General features: G+C 40.6%; 1 protein-coding gene across 1 annotated transcript in view; it reads left to right on the top strand.

The window, feature by feature from the left end:
* Window positions 1–21,492, top strand: part of MTA1 (metastasis associated 1) — a 60,662-nt gene that overhangs the window by 288 nt on the left and 38,882 nt on the right. Inside the window, exons 2-10 of the mRNA XM_062497701.1 lie at window positions 266–297; window positions 2,160–2,253; window positions 8,841–8,967; window positions 9,137–9,200; window positions 14,376–14,493; window positions 16,088–16,190; window positions 18,224–18,323; window positions 19,785–19,973; window positions 21,102–21,176. Of these exons, the coding sequence (XP_062353685.1) occupies window positions 266–297; window positions 2,160–2,253; window positions 8,841–8,967; window positions 9,137–9,200; window positions 14,376–14,493; window positions 16,088–16,190; window positions 18,224–18,323; window positions 19,785–19,973; window positions 21,102–21,176 (902 nt within the window). The remainder of the gene's footprint in view (window positions 1–265; window positions 298–2,159; window positions 2,254–8,840; window positions 8,968–9,136; window positions 9,201–14,375; window positions 14,494–16,087; window positions 16,191–18,223; window positions 18,324–19,784; window positions 19,974–21,101; window positions 21,177–21,492) is intronic.

Here is a 21,492-nt window from a genome sequence, read left to right as displayed (position 1 = left end):
TCAATGGCATGCCATTCTCAAGGTGATTATGCCCACCTTTAGGGCAGGAGGTTTCTGCAGTTCTTCACTTCCGTGCCAGGGTCACGGGATATGAAGAAAATACAAGAGTTTGCCGAGAGGACTGAGAGCTTTAATTTGTTTTTTCTTGTGGGAGACTCTTGCTCAGGAGAGAGGTTTGTAGCTGTGGTCTGCTTGCTCAGACTTTGTCTTTGCTGGTTGTCCTTTTGGGCCAGTAATCTCTCTCATCTGCCAAATTCCCTTTCAGTGGATGAAACAGGGAAGCATGATGGCTTCTGTGTAGGAAGGCAGCACTGAAATTTGACCTGATTATTGAGGAGAGAAGCCACTGTCTGTATCCTAAACATACCACGAGTTCAGGTTGAATACTGACATTATGGCAGCCCATAGGGAAGGAATTAACATTGCTGGTTTGGATTTGGTTGTACATTAACTGGCTCATACCAAGTATTTTTCTTCAGCCACCGGTGGTGGAAAAGCATGTAGTTGTGAAACAGTTACTTGGAAGAGAAAATGTATCAATCTCTTTCCAATAAAGAATTTGAATGCTAGGACATGCTTGGTAACCTCTTGGAGGTCTGTTACTGATATAACTTTAAGTCTGCTTTGCCTTAAAGAATTGTGAATGAGTTATTTAATGTTCCCAGTGGATCCCTATCCATGAGGTATCACTGTCTGTATTCCATTCCATGACAGGATGCAGGTTTGTTCATCACTTCCCTGGAAAGTGTTTTCCCCTCTTACTCTTCTCCTCACCTTTAAAAAAAGATGAACTGCCAACCTGGATCCCCCATCTTGGTGCAACTCTTGCTCGAGATGTGATTTCTCTGACCTGCACTTTAAAAGTGGGTCTTTCAGGTTGAAATGGATCCTAGCTCTTTTATTTCCTTTTTAACGGAGTGTACGTGAAGTTTTGGCAATTAAATAAATCAGATCAATTCACAAAGACAGTTTGTGTTTGAACAAGATAGTTCCTGCCTTTGTATTTTAGTTTCTCAAAATTTTAAAGTTCTGAATTATTTATCAGAAAAAGGTAAAAATTCCGAGACTCTACCAAAAACTTTTGGTCTGTAAGAGAAATATTTGTGCGTGTATGTAGTGCCTGTTTGGTGGGTTTTTTTGGTTTTTTTTTGGTTTTTTTTTTTTCCCTTTTCCCCTTAGAATTGTGCTAGGAAAACTGGTATTATAAGAGTGGAAAGTTTTCCTTCATTCACATCTTAGAATTCAGCATGTATATCAGTTTTAATTTTGTTCCCTTGTGGACACACTGCTGGCTCACTACCCTTTTTATTGACTTCCTAGCAAGGAATTTGTATCTTCTGCTTTCTGGAGTTGTGCCTTCATTGTGGTTATCAAAGAATCTTCAGCAGTACCATAGAACTCTTGAGTTCCTTTTGCATTATTTGATTTATTTTAGAGGTAGTGGATTGGCTGGGGCTGTTACAAACCAGTAGGTTTATTTTTCCTGGAGTTTGTAAAAAGCTACTTGCACTGTTTGACAGGTGCCATCTTATTTTTGATTACCTGTCTCATTTTAAGAGTTTTAAGTAAATGATCTTTCAAATAGCCTGACTTCTTTTGTATGTTGTTACTGAAATAGAGTTTATCTGGTGCAGCTTCTTTGGTTCTCCTTCTGTAATGATTTTGTGTGTGTTGGTCATTATTTAGCTCACCAGCGAATCTCATGTAGTTTCTTTTGCAAAAGTAATAATGGCTGGGTTCTCTTCCTTGCCTTCCTACTGCTCTGCAGTGTTTGGAGAACAGCCTGGGTCTGAATTCTCTTCTTTTTCACAGTTTTTTTTTATTAGGTTTTTAAAGATTAATTGGAATGTTATTTAATACAGGCATCACCTCAAAACTACAAAAGTGCCTTGTTAATAGGTTGCAAAGGCAGGTAAGTGTGGGTTTTTTTCCTCTCCTTGAAACATCTGTAACTTAAAAGTGGTGATTCCTCAGCAGCCATTAGGAAGGGAGGACCAAACTACCTGGAATTTCCCTACCCTGGGATGGATCAGGCTGGATCCATGTGTATTAGATAAGGTGTGCAGCTGGATTCCTGGTAATTTATGAAGTTCCTAGTTCAGAGTGTGCAGTTCTGCTCTTTCTTTGTGGTGAGTTTTGTCTTCTGTTCCCCGTTCCAGACTGCCAATGGAAACGTGGAGGCAAAGGTGGTGTGTTTCTACAGGAGGAGAGACATCTCCAGCACACTCATTGTGCTGGCAGACAAACATGCAAGTAAGCTGCTTGGTGTTCAAGTGACATTGCTTCTGCACAAAATGGGCAAAGAAAAGTTCAAGTATCAGTATCTTGAATGTGTTTTTTTCTGTAGTCATCTTTAGCAATTTGCGTTATTTATTTGGCTGACTTTCCTGTCTTTCTACCTGAACTTTTTTGTTTGTTTGTTTGTTTGTTTGTTTTCCTTTTTTCCTCAAACCTTTTAATACCTTTTTTGTGTATGGTTTGATTTTGGTGGAGACAAGAGAGAAGTGATGAGTTAGGGCTGAATAAAGACATCTTACCTGCTCCACAGAAATGAGTTTTTTAATTTTTGGGGTGAGAGAAACCATTCTCCCTGATAATATAACTTCTCATGAGTTATTTGGTTTGGTTTGTGTGTTAAAAAAAACTCCTCAAACTTTGAGTGAATCAAGGAGACCGATTATGGGAAAGGAACTTGAAACATATCCAGCTTGAAACCTGACTAACAGGATTGCTCTTTAAATTTCAATATTAATAATATTTCTTGTAGTGACAGCTTTTGTCTGAACATGTTCAATAAATGCACTTTGAAAACAGAGGATTTGAGACTCTTCTATCACTATTTTGAATACTTAAAGCTCTTTTGTTGGGAAGCAAATGGAGTAACTAAACTTTCTCTTGTAAACAACGGAGTGTGTAAGCTGTAGCTATTCAGATTGCTTAAAATTTAGCAAAAAGCATGGACAGCCTTACGAATCCTTGTAATTCAGGACACATCTATAAATGAGAAAACGGCAATCAGATACGGGCATGTCAGAACTGTGATTTAACTGGCAAGCATCACTGTCTTTTAATGTGCTTCTTGGTGTGTGTGTCAATAGAGAGATCCAGGGATTGATTAAATCAGGTACTCGGTTTTAGTCACGGATATAATGACTTGCTGTGTGCTCACTGCTTTAATGCCATTGGGGAAAAGTCCTTTACTGATAAATTTGAGTATTTTCTGTTGTAATCTGTCCAAATAATCCCTCCACAGCAGCCATACCTTGAAAAGAGGTCATGGCATTCAGAGGAGAGTTTGCTGTGTCGTGGAATTGTGATGGCAGGCAAAGCTTTTTGGAGATCTCTTCAGTGCAGAAATATTCATTTTATCTGAGGATCCTGAAGCTCAATAGGAGCTTCACCATAAACAACATGGCTATTGATTCCTTCATCTGTGTCTCACTTCACTAGGTCCAGTAAGGGAAGCAGGTGGGAAGGGTTCACAGAAACACATAGCTGAGACTGAAAGTGAAAAATATTTGAACCCGCATAAATGCCCTTTGAATCTGCAAATAATTTCTTTATGATAAGAAATCTAAGTGTTTTTTTTAAATTCAAACAAATAATTCGTTGTTCATATGTGTTGTTTGAAAAATGGGAAAATTCTTCTGTAGCAAAATCCTATTAATAGAGCAACCAGAGACAAGTGAGTCTTCCTCTTAGAGTAAATTTCATTAGTAACTAGCATTTTCTCCAGCATCTTTCTTTCTGGTGCAGAATAAAATTGCTACTGAATAGCTTCCATTTATTTAGATAGATGTGCTGCTCTGTGGTTTTCGTTCTTCATAAGAAGGGAGAAGAGAGCAAAATTAAGCTTTTTGGACAGCCATTAGTTCTTTAATGTGAAAAAAAAATCAACATCCTTCATGATTAGAACAAAATTAAATTTTGTAGATGTTAAGATTCTAGTACAGATATTCCACACTGTCAGTGACTTTGAGTTGATTTCCATAAAGTCTCCTGTTGCCTCATTTTGATGCATTTGCAGTAGATGTACGTGTCTGCATCGCTGATCTTTTAACTGCCTTTGTTCAGCTGATTAATGGAGCTTTCTGACTGCAGACATTTCTGGATTCACACAGTCTTCTGTTTAAGATGCCTTTATTTTAGACCTACTGTTGAGATCAGTGTAGTGAGAAACCTAAGCTGAGGGGAGATACAGCCAGGGCACAAATGAAAAAATTGTATGGATATTTATTTTTTGGTTTTTTTTTTTTTGCTCTTCCAGTAAAGGAAGGAAAAAGATGTAATTGTGAAACTAATGTTTCAAAGTTTTAAAAAGCATAAAATAAAAAGCCACTTTGGCTTAGATGATCCAACAGATCTGAAACAGGCAAGTCTGAAATGTCTTTTCTCATAAGTGTGTATACAGAGAAATGTGGTGGAAGCACCATATAAATTAGTATCCGATATATGTAACCTGATTCTTGGATTTGATCTGTCATCTTTCTATTTTTATTGTATGATGTAAAGCTTGTCTGGGCTGTCCCAAAAAATCTTTCAGCCTTATGATGTCTTCCATACATTGTTAGTGCTTTTTATTCATAAGCCTCTTTTATCACCTCACAAATTATTCTGGGGAATTTCTCCAACTGTTTCTGAAATGAACTTGCTTCACAAGTAAGACACTGTTTTAAATTCTTGCTGAGAGACTTTGCAAACAAGATTGCGGGCAGGACTTGATGGAAGAGAAATGGAAAGATGCTTCACTCCTCAATCTACTGTTGGTTGCTGTCACTATGTATATTCTTTATAAAATGTATTACACAGTTTTTTATAACAATTTAAATGTTTGCAGCAATGACTGACGAGTTGGTAGTGGCTGGTGAGCTGACTTAGTGCTGGCTGCACTGGCAGATCTATGGTTGGTTTTCAGCACATGGTCTCTGGGTGCCAGGCACACATGGAAGTACCAGAACTTCTGAAAATAAATATTATTTCTATATTTATTTATACCTGTGTTCCTAAACATGTAGGGAATTTATTGAGATACTTTTTACATTTTGAATAACACCAGTCTAAATTAAGTTTGACAATAGCTTAATGAATTAGCTCTTTTTATTTCTTCCATTTTATTCCCCTTCTCTGTTTTTTTTCCCCTCACCACACACACTGATTTAAGAGGAGTCCAATTCATATATCCACTAATGACTCAGTAGCTCAGTTTTTGCTGAGAGGAGGGAGCTGTGGTTTTTCTTTGTGGGAGTGGTGCAATGAGGGAAGATACAGGTGTCCAAAACAGTGTCTGTTTGCTACCTGACATAGCCAAATTTGCTACCTGAAATAGTAGCTATGGCTGCAAGAGACGATCACCAGGACTTTGTGGCAGGGTATCCACATTGATAATGTGGCAAACTCCTTCTGGAGTGTCAAGGTATAAGGGCTCCTGCCTGGTAAAACTTTTTCCATGTTTTCTACAGCTGCCAGTCAATATCTGGTTTTTGGTAGAGAAAAAAGGAATAAGGCTACAGCTTCATACAAACCATTTGAAACTGAACTTGTAAGAAGGAACCTGGTGTTATATTTTAATTCATTCAAATGCACCATTTCTAGAATGTTCCTCCAAGGTCCTTAGTTAAACTGTTAAAGCAGCCAGAGTTGCAGCTTCCTTTGCTGCTGATGGAGCCATTGTGCAGGTCAGTAGCACTGGTTTTACTGTGTTTCCCAATGATTTGGCCCCACTCTTTTTCTTTATTCCTTACATTAGTTTGTTGTAACTTATATCTGTTAATTATAACCATGCTAACTGATTCCTCTGTTACTGCAGACTGTTTCCCAAGCTGGTAAACATTAGGTGCTCTCTAAACATGATTTCTGTGTCTTGTTTACCTTTGTGCATTTCTGAACTCTGTTATGAAGCTGCTTGTGTGACACCCATAATGCAGAGAAAGGGCTGCTGCTTTCTGTTTTTTATGCTCTGGAGAGCCCAATCTGATCTATAGCAAATTGCTATTCTTTCTTGTGTCTAGCAAATATTGATGTTTAATTTCACATCTCACACACCCAGTCATTTTAAATTACAATTACTGCCTCTTGGGTTTCTCCTGCCAACTCAAAGTTTACTCTTTCTAATTATTTTCCCCATATATGTTAGATTTCACACAAGTCTTACTGTTTGTGCCTAATCTGTCTATCTCTCGTTCCCAATATAAGTCATCTTCAAGCTTTGTTAATGTGCTATTAATGATTCTGCCATTAACTATCAAATAATACTTAATCTAATGCACTCATTGCAGCATTCTGCTGGCTACTGCAGCATAGCTAATATATTACTGTTTGTATCAAGATTAAATGTTTAGTTTCAAATCTGCACAGGCACATCTATTGAGCAGAAAGATCAATTTTGAAGTAAGGCTTTATGAGAGCACTGAAGTCCCAATGTAGTGCACCTCCTGTATTCCCATACCACTTATTCCACAGTACTGTGAAAAATGCAGGCAAATCTTTCTGAAGAGATTTCTTGGATGTTTTATAAATTTTTATATTGTTTAAAACTACACTCCTTTTCTTCTTAAAGGCACCATTCTTGATGGAGAGGTTCCTGTCCCAGATCCAGTCCTTCCCTTCCCCATCCCTTGGTTCCCAATGCATTGGTCAGGTTGTCTTTATCAGTGCTGAATCATGGCTGTAAAAAAAAGAGGGACAATGCTGGTACAGATTTGTTTGTTTGTTATTTCTTGGACTATTCCTACCTCTGGGGGTGCTATGACAGTTTTACTGCTGTGTGTGAGGCAGTTGTTTGTTACCTGTAGAAATGTCTGTCTGTTTTTAAGAAGAAATGTATTGTGCTTTTTGAGAGGCTGTTCATAGCAGAGCTGCCATAAGAACATGTGTGGTCTCCACCTTCTGTATTTTGTTACAAAAGCAAGAAAAATAAAATCCTACATTTGGAAGGTGAACCTACCTGAAGGGTTGCAGTCCCTGGGATTGGTTTGGTTGTGCTGGGTGCTTTCATTTTGCCTGTAGATTCCATTGGCACAGAGGGGTTGACATACTTTCTAGAAAGATGTAATTTCTAAAAGCTGTAGGCTATGGAATATACTGAAGACACAAAAGTATTTTAGGTTGCTCCTTGTAGTATTTTCCCTGCATTACACAGTGCACCACTGTCACTTCCAAAAGCTGCTATGAGTACAGGCATGAATTCCCTTTTCCTTTGTGCATCCTTCAGTTTTCAGGCAAATGAGCTTGGAACTTGCTGGATTGTTCCTGGATTGCTGCTGGCATATTTACAGAGTAGGATAGCAGTCACAATATTAATTTTCAACTAAAACAGAACCTGCTTCAGTAAATAAATTGCAAACCCATGAAAGTGTGCAACAAATGTAAATTTGGTGTTCTAGTTCCCAGGAAAATATTAAAAGCTAAGTACATGCTGCTGTATGGTTAACAGCTCGGGTGGTGTAGGAGCTATTGTATGTTGAAGTCTGGTTTAATTATGCTGCTCTTTTTTTCCTTCCTTGCTGGAGCAGTCTACTTGATGGGCAAATAAACTGCAGGTCTTTTTTTCAGGGCAGTAAAATTGTGATCAACTGTGGGCAACCTGAAGGGTACATAATTTTTTGTCACCACCTTTGGCATAATGGTGGCCTGTTTGAAACTAAATGTGATTTTAGAGCTTTATAAAATGGAGATCTTTCTGTTTGCTTTATTTTTGGGATAACTGTGGGGATTTTTGTTAACTAATCTTAAGGATATGTAAATCACAACTGTGCCTGTATGTGTTTCTCTCTAGAAATGTTTTTTGGCAACAACTGTTGAATTAAGCTGCAGGCATAAGTCTGCTCTTTGAGAGTAATGCTGCTGTAAAATTAGAGTTTTACAATTCATGCATGAGGCTTTACAGCTCATTCTACTACAGTCTGGGATACTTTGCCTGTGGTTTTAAAAAATACAAGTCACTGCAGTCATTTCTTAGAGAACGGAGAAGTCTGATCTCTTAGCCATTCTTCATGGTGGATCTTTGGGGTTTTTATCTGAGTATTTTACCCTTTACAATTTAACTGGTATAACTGGCAGGATACTTCTTAACAAACATAAAACATACAATTTATTGCTTGAAGATGTTTGGGCTCACTTGCATGTCAGTGTGGGTGGGATTTCATGTATTTACTTTGGTGTATGTTTGGAACTGGTTGGATGGAGATTGGATAGCTCCAGGGCAGAGATGGTGGATGCTGGCTGCTGCAATGTGGAGTGTTGAAGTTGGATGTGTGTGGTGTGGGGTAGGGTTAGAGGAGGGTGGCAGGAGTGGCCTCAGGCACTTGGTGACATTCCAGTTAATCTTGTGGCTGTGTTGGGGTGAGGAGAGTACAAAATAACACTGAGTAAATAAAGTGCCCTTTCCAGTGTGCATTTCCTGCAGAAGTTGTTGAAGCTGGGATGGGACACTGCGATGTCCTGAAAGAGGACTAGGGTTTAGGATAACTGATGCCTGGCAAAGAGGAAAGACTTCACTTTGACTCACTCATCATCTGTCAGCTTCTACCTGGTGAATCTGATGCACTGATGGTCTCCAAAAGCAGCTCTCACCCTCCAGAACTTCTCTGTCGGTAGCAGATTTGTGTGACTTGCAGCTTGGTGTGACCTGGAATGATTTGATGGTGCTGGTGAATGAATACAGTTCTTCACAGGCATCGTTTCCAGGATCTGTACTAATTATGTAATTGTTCAGTTGGCCCAAATGTTGCATTTAATCTGATTAAATGGTTATTTATGAAAGGTTTTGGAGTAGGTCATTCTGACTTGCTCAAAGTCAATACTTGTCCTGTTCTTGATCAATTTTGTCTCTTTACGACTAGGAGAAATGGAAGAAGAGATGGAAAATCCAGAGATGGTTGATTTACCAGAGAAACAGAAGCATCAGCTACGACATCGTGAGTTGTTTCTCTCACGACAGCTGGAATCTCTGCCAGCCACACACATTAGGTAATGACTTTTCTTCCATTTTATTAAAAAAAAATCACACAGCACTGTTATTTTTCAAGTACTCTTCAATGTAAGATCAAGGTCTGTGTACAGTTTCACTGATACAGTCTTGTGAATCACATGAGCATTTAAGATGTTTTCTTCATGAGATGTGTTTCTCTTTTTTTAGAGGCAAATGCAGCGTTACTCTGTTAAATGAGACAGAATCCCTCAAATCCTATCTGGAACGGGAGGTAGGAACCATTTTGTGCATTGTCAAGTTTATTCTGGCACAGTTTAGGTTTGGTGCCTATTTACAAGTTTTGTAAAAAGAGTTCTTTCATTTCTGCATGTACTGGTCATTGACAGTGGGAAGCTTTAGGCTCTGTACGATTTTCATGGTGCATTAAACTTTGTGGAGGTGGGGGCCAGACCTTGTGCTTACATCCCTGTGTGACATCTGTAAAGAGAATGCAACTTGCTCATCAGTGTGGCAGGGCTGAGAGTTCCAGCTTGGAGGCTGATGCCCTGGGAGATGCAGTAACTGCAGAGGAGGGAGCAAGCCAGCAAGCTGTGCTTCTCTAGATTTGCTTTATCCTGAAATCATACAGCTTTATGGTAATATGCTTTAAGCTTGGTCTTGCCTCAGATTTTTGAGGAGCTTAGTTCCCTGTTCTTTTGAGTTCACTGGTCAAAATGCTTATCTGGAGTCCTTCATATGCCACCACTGACACTAAATCCTTTAAAAAGTGCTTGTCAGGTGACATGTGACAGAAATTTACCCAATCTGTCTCTTTGAAGGTGTCTCAGACCAAACACTTGAAACTGAGTTGTCTCGCACAGTTAAACACCACTAAGAATATAAATATTTGCTTTACTTTTTCAGGTATTTAGTGATTTTTAAAAACTGCTGTTGTATTTTTTAAATCCTGAGTTTTAATACCTTTAATTGTGGCTAGACCTCTGGCTGCTGGCTGGGTTAGACAGTCTTGGAGTCTGACAATCTGTGAGAGATTTACTTTGGAGATTAGCAAAGAACTTCAGGATATTATTATTTGAACGCATCTGCGAGCAAATAATTTGCATTTGAAAACACTGAAATGTTATACAAGAGAGGAAATCTTGTCATGAAAAACAGTAGGGTGATGGCCATTACTGGCCCTTAAGCAAGGAGAAAACAGGCCGTTTTTTGCAAGGAGCATACTTGCAGTCTCTCTCATTGATAGACTTTCTTTTAAAATGCTTTTGTAGCTTTCTTCAATATTTATTTAAGCATAAGATTGGTTTTAATCTGATACTTTAGTTTAAGAGAATTTTAAACAAAGCACAGGGATTAAATAGTTGAGTTTCTCTTTGGAACCCGAGACAAAAAATGTCGGCTTTGCTGAAGGCTGCCAAATGGCAGAGCATCAAACAAGGGACTTGGTGTTCAGCAGTGCTTGTAAGCAGCTAGCAGCCCAGGGTATGCCAGTTTGAAAGCAAAAGTTAATAAAAATGAAACTATTTCAGATTTTCTAGTACCCAGCTCTTAAGTAGTGTTTGTTGTCGATTGCTCCCAACATGTTTTCATTATCACTGGTGTTACAGGTGGGTGTGCTGAGGCTGAAGGGAGATGCTTTTCTCCAATTGTGCAATGCACAGTTGCAGGTGTAGGCACAGAAAGAGAATTTTTTTTTTTCATATCCTTTTGAACTTTCAAAATGGAAGATGACTGATGTGGATTATTTTTAGGCCTGAGCAGGCACTTGGAGATTTCACAGAATGAGAGTTCCCTGAATGTGTCCTGTCACTTAGCCTGCCATTTTGCTGTGGTGCAAACTAACTTGGACAGATGGTGAAGAAATTAAAAATTCAAAAACACAAATGTGCTTGGGTGGAGGGTAAAGAGATGAAGAAGAGGAGATAGTTGTTGCCCAATGGGTTCCTAACACTGCATGGTATTGTTTTGAACTGTTTCTTCTTTCCTCCTGTTCTTAATCCACCCTTTGCTTTCAAAATGTTTCAGGGTAGTTCCTCTTATTCTAACATGGCTTCTGTCAATAAAGCCTAAGCAGTTCTAGGGAATTTGATATTTGAGTTCCTGAATGTTATGACCAGTAGAAGTAGGCTTTCAGCTCAAGGCTGTCTGCCTTGAAGCAGGTTATACATCCAGACAGAAATTTTTAGGGAGATAGTAAGCATAGCAAAATGACATTTTTGTTATCTCTGTTATCCTCCTCCACCCTCTCTCTCTCTGTCATCTTCCTCGGGAAGATTGCCCTTGTTACATTTGGAAAGCAGACTGACTGGGACCATCACTGACTCTTTTACTGTGCCTGGTAAAATTTGGTTTGTAGCAGGAATGAGAGGGGAAAAAAAAAAGCAGCTGGAAAACCAGAATTTTCTATAGACACTTAATTCCCATGGAGATCAAGAGAAGGGCATAGCCAATTATGGCAAAAACACTAGATTTCCCTATTCTGCAGAAAACTGTTTTGAGTGTACTGTCTACTTCACTGCTCTGCCTGGCTATACCCAGAGTCTTGTGTGAATTTGCCTGCTGAGCAGATGTCTGGCATATCTGTTCCTTTTGGTAGCCCCCTAAAAATATGATGTTCTCTAGTTAAAATATATCAAATACATGAAAGCAAGTTTGCAAGCTGCAATGAAGTAACCATTATTTCTGTGGTGTACTTTCGCTCTTAGCCTGTTTTCTTTCTCCAGTTTCTTGGTGAGTTTGGTTCTTGGCTACAGCTATGGGTAGCTGAGGGGCTTGGGTAGGGGAGCTCTGAGCACATATGTCTGTAACAGTTGAGAGAAGCAGAAAGTTATGATTCAATTTTAACTCTTGGCAGGTCATGTTAATTTTTTCTGAATGTGTCAGGTGTTCTCTGGGATATGAAATGAAGAGAGAAAACCCCTCTCTTCCTTGACTGCTGCAAGCCCAGCATGCACAGCTTTGACAGCAGAAATGAGCGTGGAGGATTTTGAAGAGAAGTGTTGTTTTGTTGTGAACATTACTCTTGTGAAACCCTTGTGAAAAATTGTTCTCATCACATCGTGGTGATCAGGAGTTCACACATGCTTTAGAGCACACAAGGATCTGGTTTGTTTCTTAGTTTGCACTGGTACTAAGCTGACATGTATTAATGTTTTCAGCAGTCCCAGTCTGCAAGAATGAATCTCATGTCTGTGAGGGAAGATGGCAGTGGCATTGAATTACCTCTAGGGGTTGCAGTCTCTGTTGGATTCACTCTTGGGCCCCAAGACTTCCCTCTTCCTCTGTTGAGGAGACTCTGGATGGCAAGAAAGGACCAGAGTATTTTCATTGTTTTGTTCAACGTGATTGAATTGAGACAAAATTGGACAATACATAAATGGATGACCTGAGACTAATAGAGATTTTGTAGAGAAAATTCACAGTGATAACCACTAAAAGAAAAGCAATATGGCATCTAACAGCCAAATATCATAGGGGACACCCCCCTCCACAACATATGACTTTGTCTGGCCAAGAAAGACTAAAGAAATTGCCTGTGGAATTGGTCTTCTTTGGGGCCCACTGTGTTGTTACACTGCAGTGTGCTGCATGTCTGCTAGGCAACGTGCCTGCAAGGCATTAATGTTGCACTGCATATACTTTGTCCTGCAGTCAGGTATTTTGGAGCTGGAACAAATCAAACGCTGTGTTTTTAACCTGGAAGCCTGTGAGACAAAAGCTTTTCCTACACTGTGGTTTTATTTCCACAGTGATAAATTCACAAGGTATTGCAATATATTGAGCTTTGAGTGTGTGAGGGAGCAGGAGACCCAGATTTCTTTACATAGATGTAATATAAATGAGTGTTCATGTGCTCTGAAGCTGCCTTCTGCCCATAGGTTGATGTAACTTGACCCTGGTGCCTGTGGGAGTAGGAGTTTTTTCAGACATATCATTTGCTAAGGATGCAATCAAATCCTCTGACCCCAGACCCAACTACAGACAGCCCTTCCAGTTGAAGTTCAGTTCTGTTTCAGAATTTTTGCCATGTTACTGTGGAAACTCACAGTAATTCTTCTTTTTCTGGGGCTTTGCATGACAGATTAGGAGACTCTCTTCCTTTGCCACCTCTTCATACTGAGCAAGACTTGAAACTCATGCTGATTTTGTCCTGATTTTTGTTGTATGCTGTCGACACATACAAATATAGGGAAAGGGAAAAATGAGGTGAACACAATATGTGTATTTAAACAGAGTGCCTGCTAGTGCCACAGAAATAAGGGGAGTGAAAAAATAAGCCAGAAACCTGAGATGTGGAAAATGGCAGAATTGCAATCCTGTTTCTGTTCAGACAATTCTCTTTCCTGATGACCATGTTGCTGGGGACAGAGGCTACAAAAAGTCTATCGTTCCATGTCCTACCAGAGCTCTAATCCTCCCAGAACTGCACACTATACTTTGATGGAGCATACCTGGTCAATAACTATAGCTAAGTACTTATCCATGCAGGAAAGTTTAATTACTTAAACCATACAGTTTTAAGTAGTTAAAAATTTTGGCTGTTTCCTTTCTCTGCCCTGGCAGAACATTCTCATTCTGGAATGCCTTCTTGCTTTAATTTTGCACATCCAGGTAGCGGAAGCCAAGCAGCTATTTTAACCTTTTCCTCATCTACTTGAACAAAAGCAACAAATTAAGGGATTGCCACCTGCAGCTAATTACTGCTGCTGCCAAATCTGCTGCCCCTCTCCTAATAACAAACAGAAAGGAACGTGGTGGTTTAAACATAGATGGTGGCAGGCAAGAAGTTGGTCAGCAGCGAATCCCTGTGCCAAGGAAAGCTGAGAACATCCTGTATTAGCAGGAGTGTAGCTGCAGATGGAGGGAAGGGGTTCATCCCCTCACTTCATCCCTTGTGAGACCACTTGTGTAGGTTTTTGTCCAGCTTTGAGCCTTGCAGCATGAGAGACACTTACAGATTGGAGAAAGCCCAGCAGAGGCCACAGGGCTTTTCTGGAGCTTCACACCTCTGTGAGGTTGCACTGGTTTGGCTGTAACACTCTGAAGTTAGGCTTCAATTTGTGCTGGTATTTCTGTGTGGATAGGTCACTGGCATCTAATCCTCCTGGTTTGGAATATGGGATGTGGCAATGGTGTGTTCTGAAACAGCTGACATGACTAAAAATTGTCTCCTGGCCCTTCTGAGCCTTGCCTATGCCAGAGGAGCTTTGTTCACTTCAATTTGAGAGGCTGCTGTTCAGAGCTAACACTTGCAATGTAGAAGAAAGTGGCAGCACTTAAATGGGGTTTTAAAACTGGTGATTCATTCACTTCTTGTTTACCCAATTTTAAAATCTCTGTATAGATAATGAAACCACACTTGAACTCTAAAAATTTGATCGTGTGGTCACAAAGCGGAAAGTAAAAGCTAATAACACTGTTTGCCTTTTTGCTCTTGTTTTATTTTTAGGATTTCTTCTTTTATTCACTAGTGTATGATCCTCAACAAAAGACTCTGCTTGCTGATAAAGGAGAGATTCGAGTTGGAAACAGATACCAGGCAGATATAACAGATTTACTAAAAGAGGGTAATTTCTATAATTTATTTGAATTGTCAAAAGTTCATGTTGAATGCGGTCACTTCTCTGTGTGAGGCCTGCCTAGGTGTGGGAGGTAGTTTCCACTGCTAGGCCATGTGTGCACCAATGGCTGGATTTGTTGAGGCTGTTGCCCACTGAAGGCAATTAGTTCTCTTGCAAATGGGTCTTTAGGTGGGCGTTTGTCCAAATAATAAAAGTTGTTGAAATAAATTGAATTAACGGGCTCTCTCAGAGCTTATACTCTTTTTATTAAGAGGTTTCAGAATTTCCATGGGAAACACAAATTTCCATCACATCTGTAAAGCCTTTTGTGTTTTTAATCAGGCCTCACTTCCCTATAAGACCCCCTCCCAAATTACTGCCAATTAAATGCTGTCTGCCTTCATCAATTTGCCCATTACTGCCGGGTGCCTTTTCCCTGGAGCCCTCTCCCCATCCCAGTGTTGGCTGCCAGCCTAGACTTCTCACCTGCAGAACAGGCAGGGGGAAGGATTTGCTGGCTGGAGCATGGGTTGAGACTTCAGCCTGCCCCCACCATGTCATGGAGCAGTGAAACCATGAGGAGACTGGCCTGAGCACGAGGGAGAAGTAGCAGGAACCAGGAGTATTTGTCAGATAGTAACTAACTTTAGATTTGTCTCTGCACTACCCTGCAGATCCAAAAGTGGGTGGAAAAACTGAGAGGCATGAGGAGTGTTGGCATCTAATTGTTCTTTCCTGAGCCCTGTGTAATACAGAGGGAAAGGTCTATCCCTAAAAGAGAAAGGGTTGTGACCTGTGTTGTGAAGACCACATCCAATCTGGGATCCACATCCAATCCAAGATGTGGAAGCAATGAGATGCTTCTGTCTTTGCTTGGAAGCTTTGCTGACACTGTTAGTCTCATGTTAAAACAAGCAAAAAAGAAAAGCTCAGGACTCTTGTTTAATTTGTCTATGAAACCAGTATTTATTCAACAGCTGGGCAAGCCTCTTATGTGAGGATGAACTAATCTGAAAGGCATCCTGTTCCCTCAGTGGGCCAGCATGGGGCTTCAGAGAAGGATAATTGCCAGATGTCTTGAAGGAAGCAGAAAGAAGAAGGTCTCAGTAGCTCCTGTATTTTACCAGGGTTTTTCTGGTTTGTCTAGACTCAGGAAAATGAAGGGTGTCTGGTGCCGTGGTTTCCCCCCCTAGAAAGCAGCTGAGATGGGTTGAACCAGCTACTCTTTGCCTGCTCAGAGCAGCTGAGAGTGTGTCTGTTTTCCTGGAACTGCTGCAAGATAAAGGGGGAAGACAGAGGAGCTGGGGAAAGAAACTGAAAAGAAACTGTCTAGTTTGGAGAAAGATGCACTCTGTTTCCCATGACATCCTCTGACAGCAGTTTGTGAAAACCTGATTGCCCATTTGGATGAGCTGTGTTGCTGTGTCTGTCAAGCTAAAATTGTCACATACAAATAAGTGAGTGAAATTTTCACAGTGGCCTGTCAGGCAGAGTAACTGAGATGGGCTAACAGTGACATTATTGTGAGATAAAAGAAAAATAGAAAGTACCTCTGTTTAAAAGAGCCATACTAAATACTTCTGCTATGTTTTTCAATCAGGTGAGGATGATGGAAGAGATCAGTCAAAACTTGAAACAAAAGTTTGGGAAGCCTTTAACCCACTAGTAGACAAGCAGATAGACCAGTTCCTGGTGGTAGCACGGTAAGAGCATTTCACCTCTCCTTTGAAGAAGTAAATGTTTGTAACTCTTTTAAGCATTTTCTCATGTTCTTTTTTGTTTTATTAGTATGGATGCTGGTTCTGGTTGCTTGATTCACTTGCTCCATTTTAAGATGAGGTACATTTTACAGGCCTTCATGGGAATAGCATGACTTTAGGAACAGCCCCTCAGATTTACATCTTGGTTTCATGAAAGCAAAGCAAGTTGCATGTGAAAGTGATCCTGTAATTGGTGAGGTTTTTTGAATGCTTTGGTCAGCATGCAGAAGACTTAGTCAATTAAATTTTTGGCAGTTCTTCGTCCATTTACTGCATTTTTCAAAACCAGTGACACTTTAACATCCATTAATGGTTTGCAAAGCATTCTGGTAATAGCTTATGATGGGCTGAGGATACTTTCTAATGCCTAGATTCCAAGGGGTGGTGGGGGGGGCAGGCACAATAAAATAAAACCCTGCAAATCTGTACTGATGTTGTTCTCATTTAAGCCCAAAGCAATCTTTGTTGATCAACTTGATAAAAGATTCCTGATTTATTCCTTTATAAAAGATTCTTGAACTATTTCGTTGGTATCTATTTCTATAAACAGGAGCCTGTACTAAATTTTAGGCTCTCATAGCAATTAGTGACTCAATAATTTAGGGGAAAAAATACACAGGTGACACTCAAATTCTTTGTGGTTTAGGTGGTTCATTCTTTATAAATGAACCCTGGTTCTGTCTGCCCTTTTTTTTTCTTTTTTTTTTTTTCCTTTCCCCTTCCCCCTCTTGAGGTTTCACGTGGGTTGGTTTGTAGTGGCTTGTGTAGGATTCTTGTGGCAGAGCTGGTTTTAGTGGTTCCTTCTGGCAGTTCAGTGCTGCCCACTGGGTTTGGCTTTGCAGAAAGGTGCTGCAAGGTGCAGGCTGTGATGAGAATCACTACAAAGATGAGTGCAGGAATTGCTTCTGTGCAGAATCAGCAAAGCTTTCCAGTTTATAATTAGTTCATACACACACACAGAAGTATCAGTTCAGCTGAAGCTGGGCACGGGGGAGTTGTGAGGCAGAGATAGGGACAGTGACTGGGAGGCTGGAAAGAGGGTGAAGTGTGAATTGCCACAGACACTTGGATGGGGGAGGCTGGTTTGGATTTTGCCCAGAATTAGATATTTGATGACAACTAGTGCTCAAACATTTACCTTTCCTACTCCTGCACTGCTTGGCACTAGTGTGTTCCTCTGTGCTCTCAGATAATTTGGGGAAGTGACCTGAGTGGAAGGGGAAAAAGCCCCAGCCACCTGTTTTTGTTGTTGTAGTTGAACTCAGAGGAGTTCAGCTCCAGCACTGTGCTGGAGCACAAGTGTTTCACCCAAGTGATGCAGCAAGCAGCAGGGAGTAGGAATTTTGAGAACCAATTTTTGCTATAGGTTTCTCCAACTAATTTCTTTAGGAAGAAGATGAAGAGCACAGGGCTTGTGGCGTCAGATGCAGAAATGATGAGTTGTGACGTATTTGAGAATTGCTGTGCTATGCAGGCTTTATGATATATATTATACAACGTTAAGTTGTAAAATCACATTGTTTCTAATTTTCTGAAACTTCGGAAGAATGCTTGCATTTTTTTGTGTCTGGTCTTGGCATGTGTCTCTGTACCTTTGGACAGTGCAGCACTGCTCTTGCCATTGTGGAAGAGACTATTGTCATTCATAGCTTGCTTGTGCTCTGTTCCCATTGCTCCAGTTCTCAAGCCTGTTGAGAAATAAGGGATAAGAGAGCAGCTCAGAACTCCCTATTGGTGACCCTTGAGTCTTTGTTTCCTCTCCCATGCCTAAGCCTCTTCAGTCATATGAACCAAGTAAAGTGTTCACAATAACAAACCACATTTGGAGAGAATGGTCTCTGGCTCAGAATGAGCACCAAGCCATGTAATCTTGTAACTAGGCAATGGAATCTGCTCATCTCAGAAGGCCTTGGCTGGGTGTTGATATTTATGCTGGGTTTGCACACAAAGTTAATACTGTGTTTAATTTCTTGCAGGTCTGTTGGTACGTTTGCCCGAGCCCTGGATTGCAGTAGTTCTGTCAGACAGCCAAGTTTGCACATGAGTGCTGCAGCAGCCTCCAGGGACATCACACTGGTAAGTTTTTTTTTGGGTTTTTTTTTTTTTTTTTAAAGGACCTTAAGTTTGTGAGAGATGCAAAATATTCACCTTAGTATTAAGAGTTGGCAAAGAGAGAGGGGCAGATGGACTGTAATTGTGGCTTGCTGTGAAGCAGACCCTGCCTTTGTAAAGGAATCCTTTAGTTACAGATGAAGTAACTTTTTCTGGCCTTGTGCCTCTTATGGTCCATCATGGATAACACTATGAGACAATTTTTTTTAGTTTTATTAAAATATTCTGATGACATGCTTGGCAGCTCATCCTTTGCATGGGTTCAGTAGCTCTCTTGAGAAGAATGCAAATTAATGTCTGCCTGTCTGTAATGTTACAATGCCAGAATGCCATTCTTCATCCACTGGACTGTCACTGGCATCCTTGGGCAAGATTGACCAAGGATGTCTGGGGGAAGAGCTTGTGGTCAGAGAAGAAATGTCAGTTGTTGTTGTTCTCTTTGATGAGCTCCAATTTAGAGTACCTGAGGAGCAGTGATATTGTTATACCAGCACAGTTTCGTAATCAGAAATTGTGCTGAGTGGATTGAGGAAAGGGAGAAAACTTGAACTTTTATGCTTCAGAAAGTTTAATGAAGATTTGAATAAAATGTATGAAGTCCCCAGAGAGCTGTTATCAAAGCCTCACCTCATAACTGGAGTAATGTAAACTTACATGTAGAACAAATTCTAGTCTAGAGCAGCGTAGGTTAATTATGCACGTGCACAAAACTGGTATGATGAAAGGCAAATAACATCCTGATTAGAACTGCAGAAATGGGGAAATAAAGCCAAGCTTTCATTTACTAATAGCAATTCCTCCCTCGCAGTGTGTTCTCAGCCCTTGTAAATCACAAGTTGCAGACAAGCCGTGGTTCAGCTTTCTGAGGAGTAATTACCCCTGAGAGTCATTCTTTTTTCCTACTCAGCTGTGATGTGTGACTTAACTTGAATCTTTGTTGAGGTTTCTGCCCTTTGGTGGGGGGGGATGTATACATGTGTTGCTGCTCTTGTTTTTCATATATGACATTTTGGTGTATTATTTGACAAAGAAGGTACATGGCTGTGCCTGTGAGGAAACGCCCTTAAGCCCCTATCTCTGTGCCCCATCTGTGGATGGTAGCTCAGTCCTGGGGAGTGGATCTGTCCTGAGCATTTTCTTACCAGCAGTGCTGCAGTGGTGGTGCTGGAAAGGAGCTGATAGGAATAACTGATACGCAAGGGCTTGTGTTCCACAAACCTCACTATTTAGTGAATGCTAGGTTTGTATGCTGATAACTGCAGTCAGTGTGAGGCTGGAACCAGCTTTTACTGACTTTCTGTTAGGTACAAAATACCACACCTTCAAATCCCAGTGCAGAATTTGTCACTGCTGTTTCACTGTGGAACATTTTTTCTCCCCAGATACTTGTCCTTAGATTTCTTTCTTCTTTCCACCCCCCCCTAGTTCCATGCTATGGACACTTTGCACAAAAATGTCTATGACATTTCCAAGGCGATCTCTGCACTTGTGCCACAAGGTGGGCCAGTCCTGTGCAGAGATGAGATGGAGGAGTGGTCTGCTTCAGAGGCAAACCTCTTCGAGGAAGCACTAGAAAAATATGGAAAAGATTTCACTGACATTCAGCAAGATTTTGTAAGTATATAAAAGGGGGCCCTCATGGTGACAGAGCTGGCTTGCAGCTTGTCTGAGCTGTGTTTTTCATTGTATTGAGCAGTGGGGCTTTGAACTGCAGCATGTGTCTTGCTGTAAAATGGGGAAAGGCAGGCCTCACACTGGTGACAGCCTGGTGTACAGTCAGAATTTCAAATCACAGATGATAACTTTTCCTTCACAAACGATAATTTAGGATCATTTGTTCCACTGCAGCCGAGGGAAAGTGTTGTGACGGCTGAGCTGCTCTAAATTAATATGTGTTTGAAGGAGAATAAGTATTGGGCTTTCTGAAACATGGAAATGTAATCACCTTTACAGTATGGTTTCAGAAAGGGCCTTTTGAAAGTTTTCAGAAGGAATCCTGGGCATCCAAGGGAAGCATCCTGTATTTTGGCAAAAGCACCACCCTAGGTGCTCAGCCTGCACATTGAATGGAGCACTGTAAGGAGAGCCAAGTTTCACTGTGCTGTTGTTCAAGCCCTCTGGAACAAAACAAGTAGTTTCAGTGTTGTTTGTCCTGTGCTCTAATCTCTTAGAGAGACTTGGAAACAGCAACACTCTCTGTAGTCCTGTTGAAATCCTCATGCTTCTCACGCAGAGAACAGAGCTGCTAGGGCACAATTCTGTTAGTAGGTGTTTTTTTGGGTTTTTTTTTTTTTGTTTGTTTGTTTTGTTGGGTTTTTTTTGGGTTTTTTTAAATGAGCCAGCTCCATTGAAACCAAGTATATCAGAACTGTGATACTCTAGTTGTGACTCTTGCTTCAGTTTGCTGCTGAAGCAGAGTCTGAGCCTGTGGGCTCCCTTCCACGTTGTGCCTCTCTGGAATGGTTTGCTGAGAGCCAGTGCAGCATGAAGATTTACCTGCAGCCTGTTCCACTTTACACTGAAAGCTCAAAGTATTTTGAAAAGGCTTTTAATTTAGTGTGGGTCCCCATGTGCAACTAATTCCCTTTTTAGATTCAGACTTACTTATTTTTGTCTTTTTTGAGGAGGGTTAGTAGTTTGCAAGGCTCTGCTGCAACCATCAGTCAGAAGAATCCTGTGAATTTCAGTGAGACTGTGTGCCAGCTCCCATCAATAAATGCTGCTTTTCCTTTGTGTCCCCAGCTCCCATGGAAGTCCTTAACGAGCATTATAGAATATTACTATATGTGGAAAACTACAGACAGATACGTTCAGCAGGTAAGAGAGTCAGAATCACCTCTTCCATTCCAACAGAAGTTGCTTTTCTTGCCTGTGAAACCAAGCTTTGTTTCTGTTCTCCCTCTTGGGGTTCAGCCTTTCCAATGGGTGAGTTATGATCAGAACAATCTCTTGTCCCTAAACTCATGAGCCCTTCCATAGATACAAACAGCATTGGTAGGAGTGCATTCTTTTCACGTTTGGTGCTACCCAGTTTGCTCTGAGCTTTCTTATGTCTGGTGTGGAGTTCAGCAGAGCAAGGAAGGCAGGGTAGTTATTTTCTGAGTGTGGAGTCTGAGGTCAGAGTTACCTTCAG

This window comes from Cinclus cinclus, chromosome 8, assembly GCF_963662255.1.
Source record: "Cinclus cinclus chromosome 8, bCinCin1.1, whole genome shotgun sequence".
Lineage (NCBI taxonomy): Eukaryota > Metazoa > Chordata > Aves > Passeriformes > Cinclidae > Cinclus > Cinclus cinclus.
The sequence above is the reverse complement of the archived record's forward strand: the minus strand, read 5'-3'. Positions and strand labels throughout refer to the sequence as shown.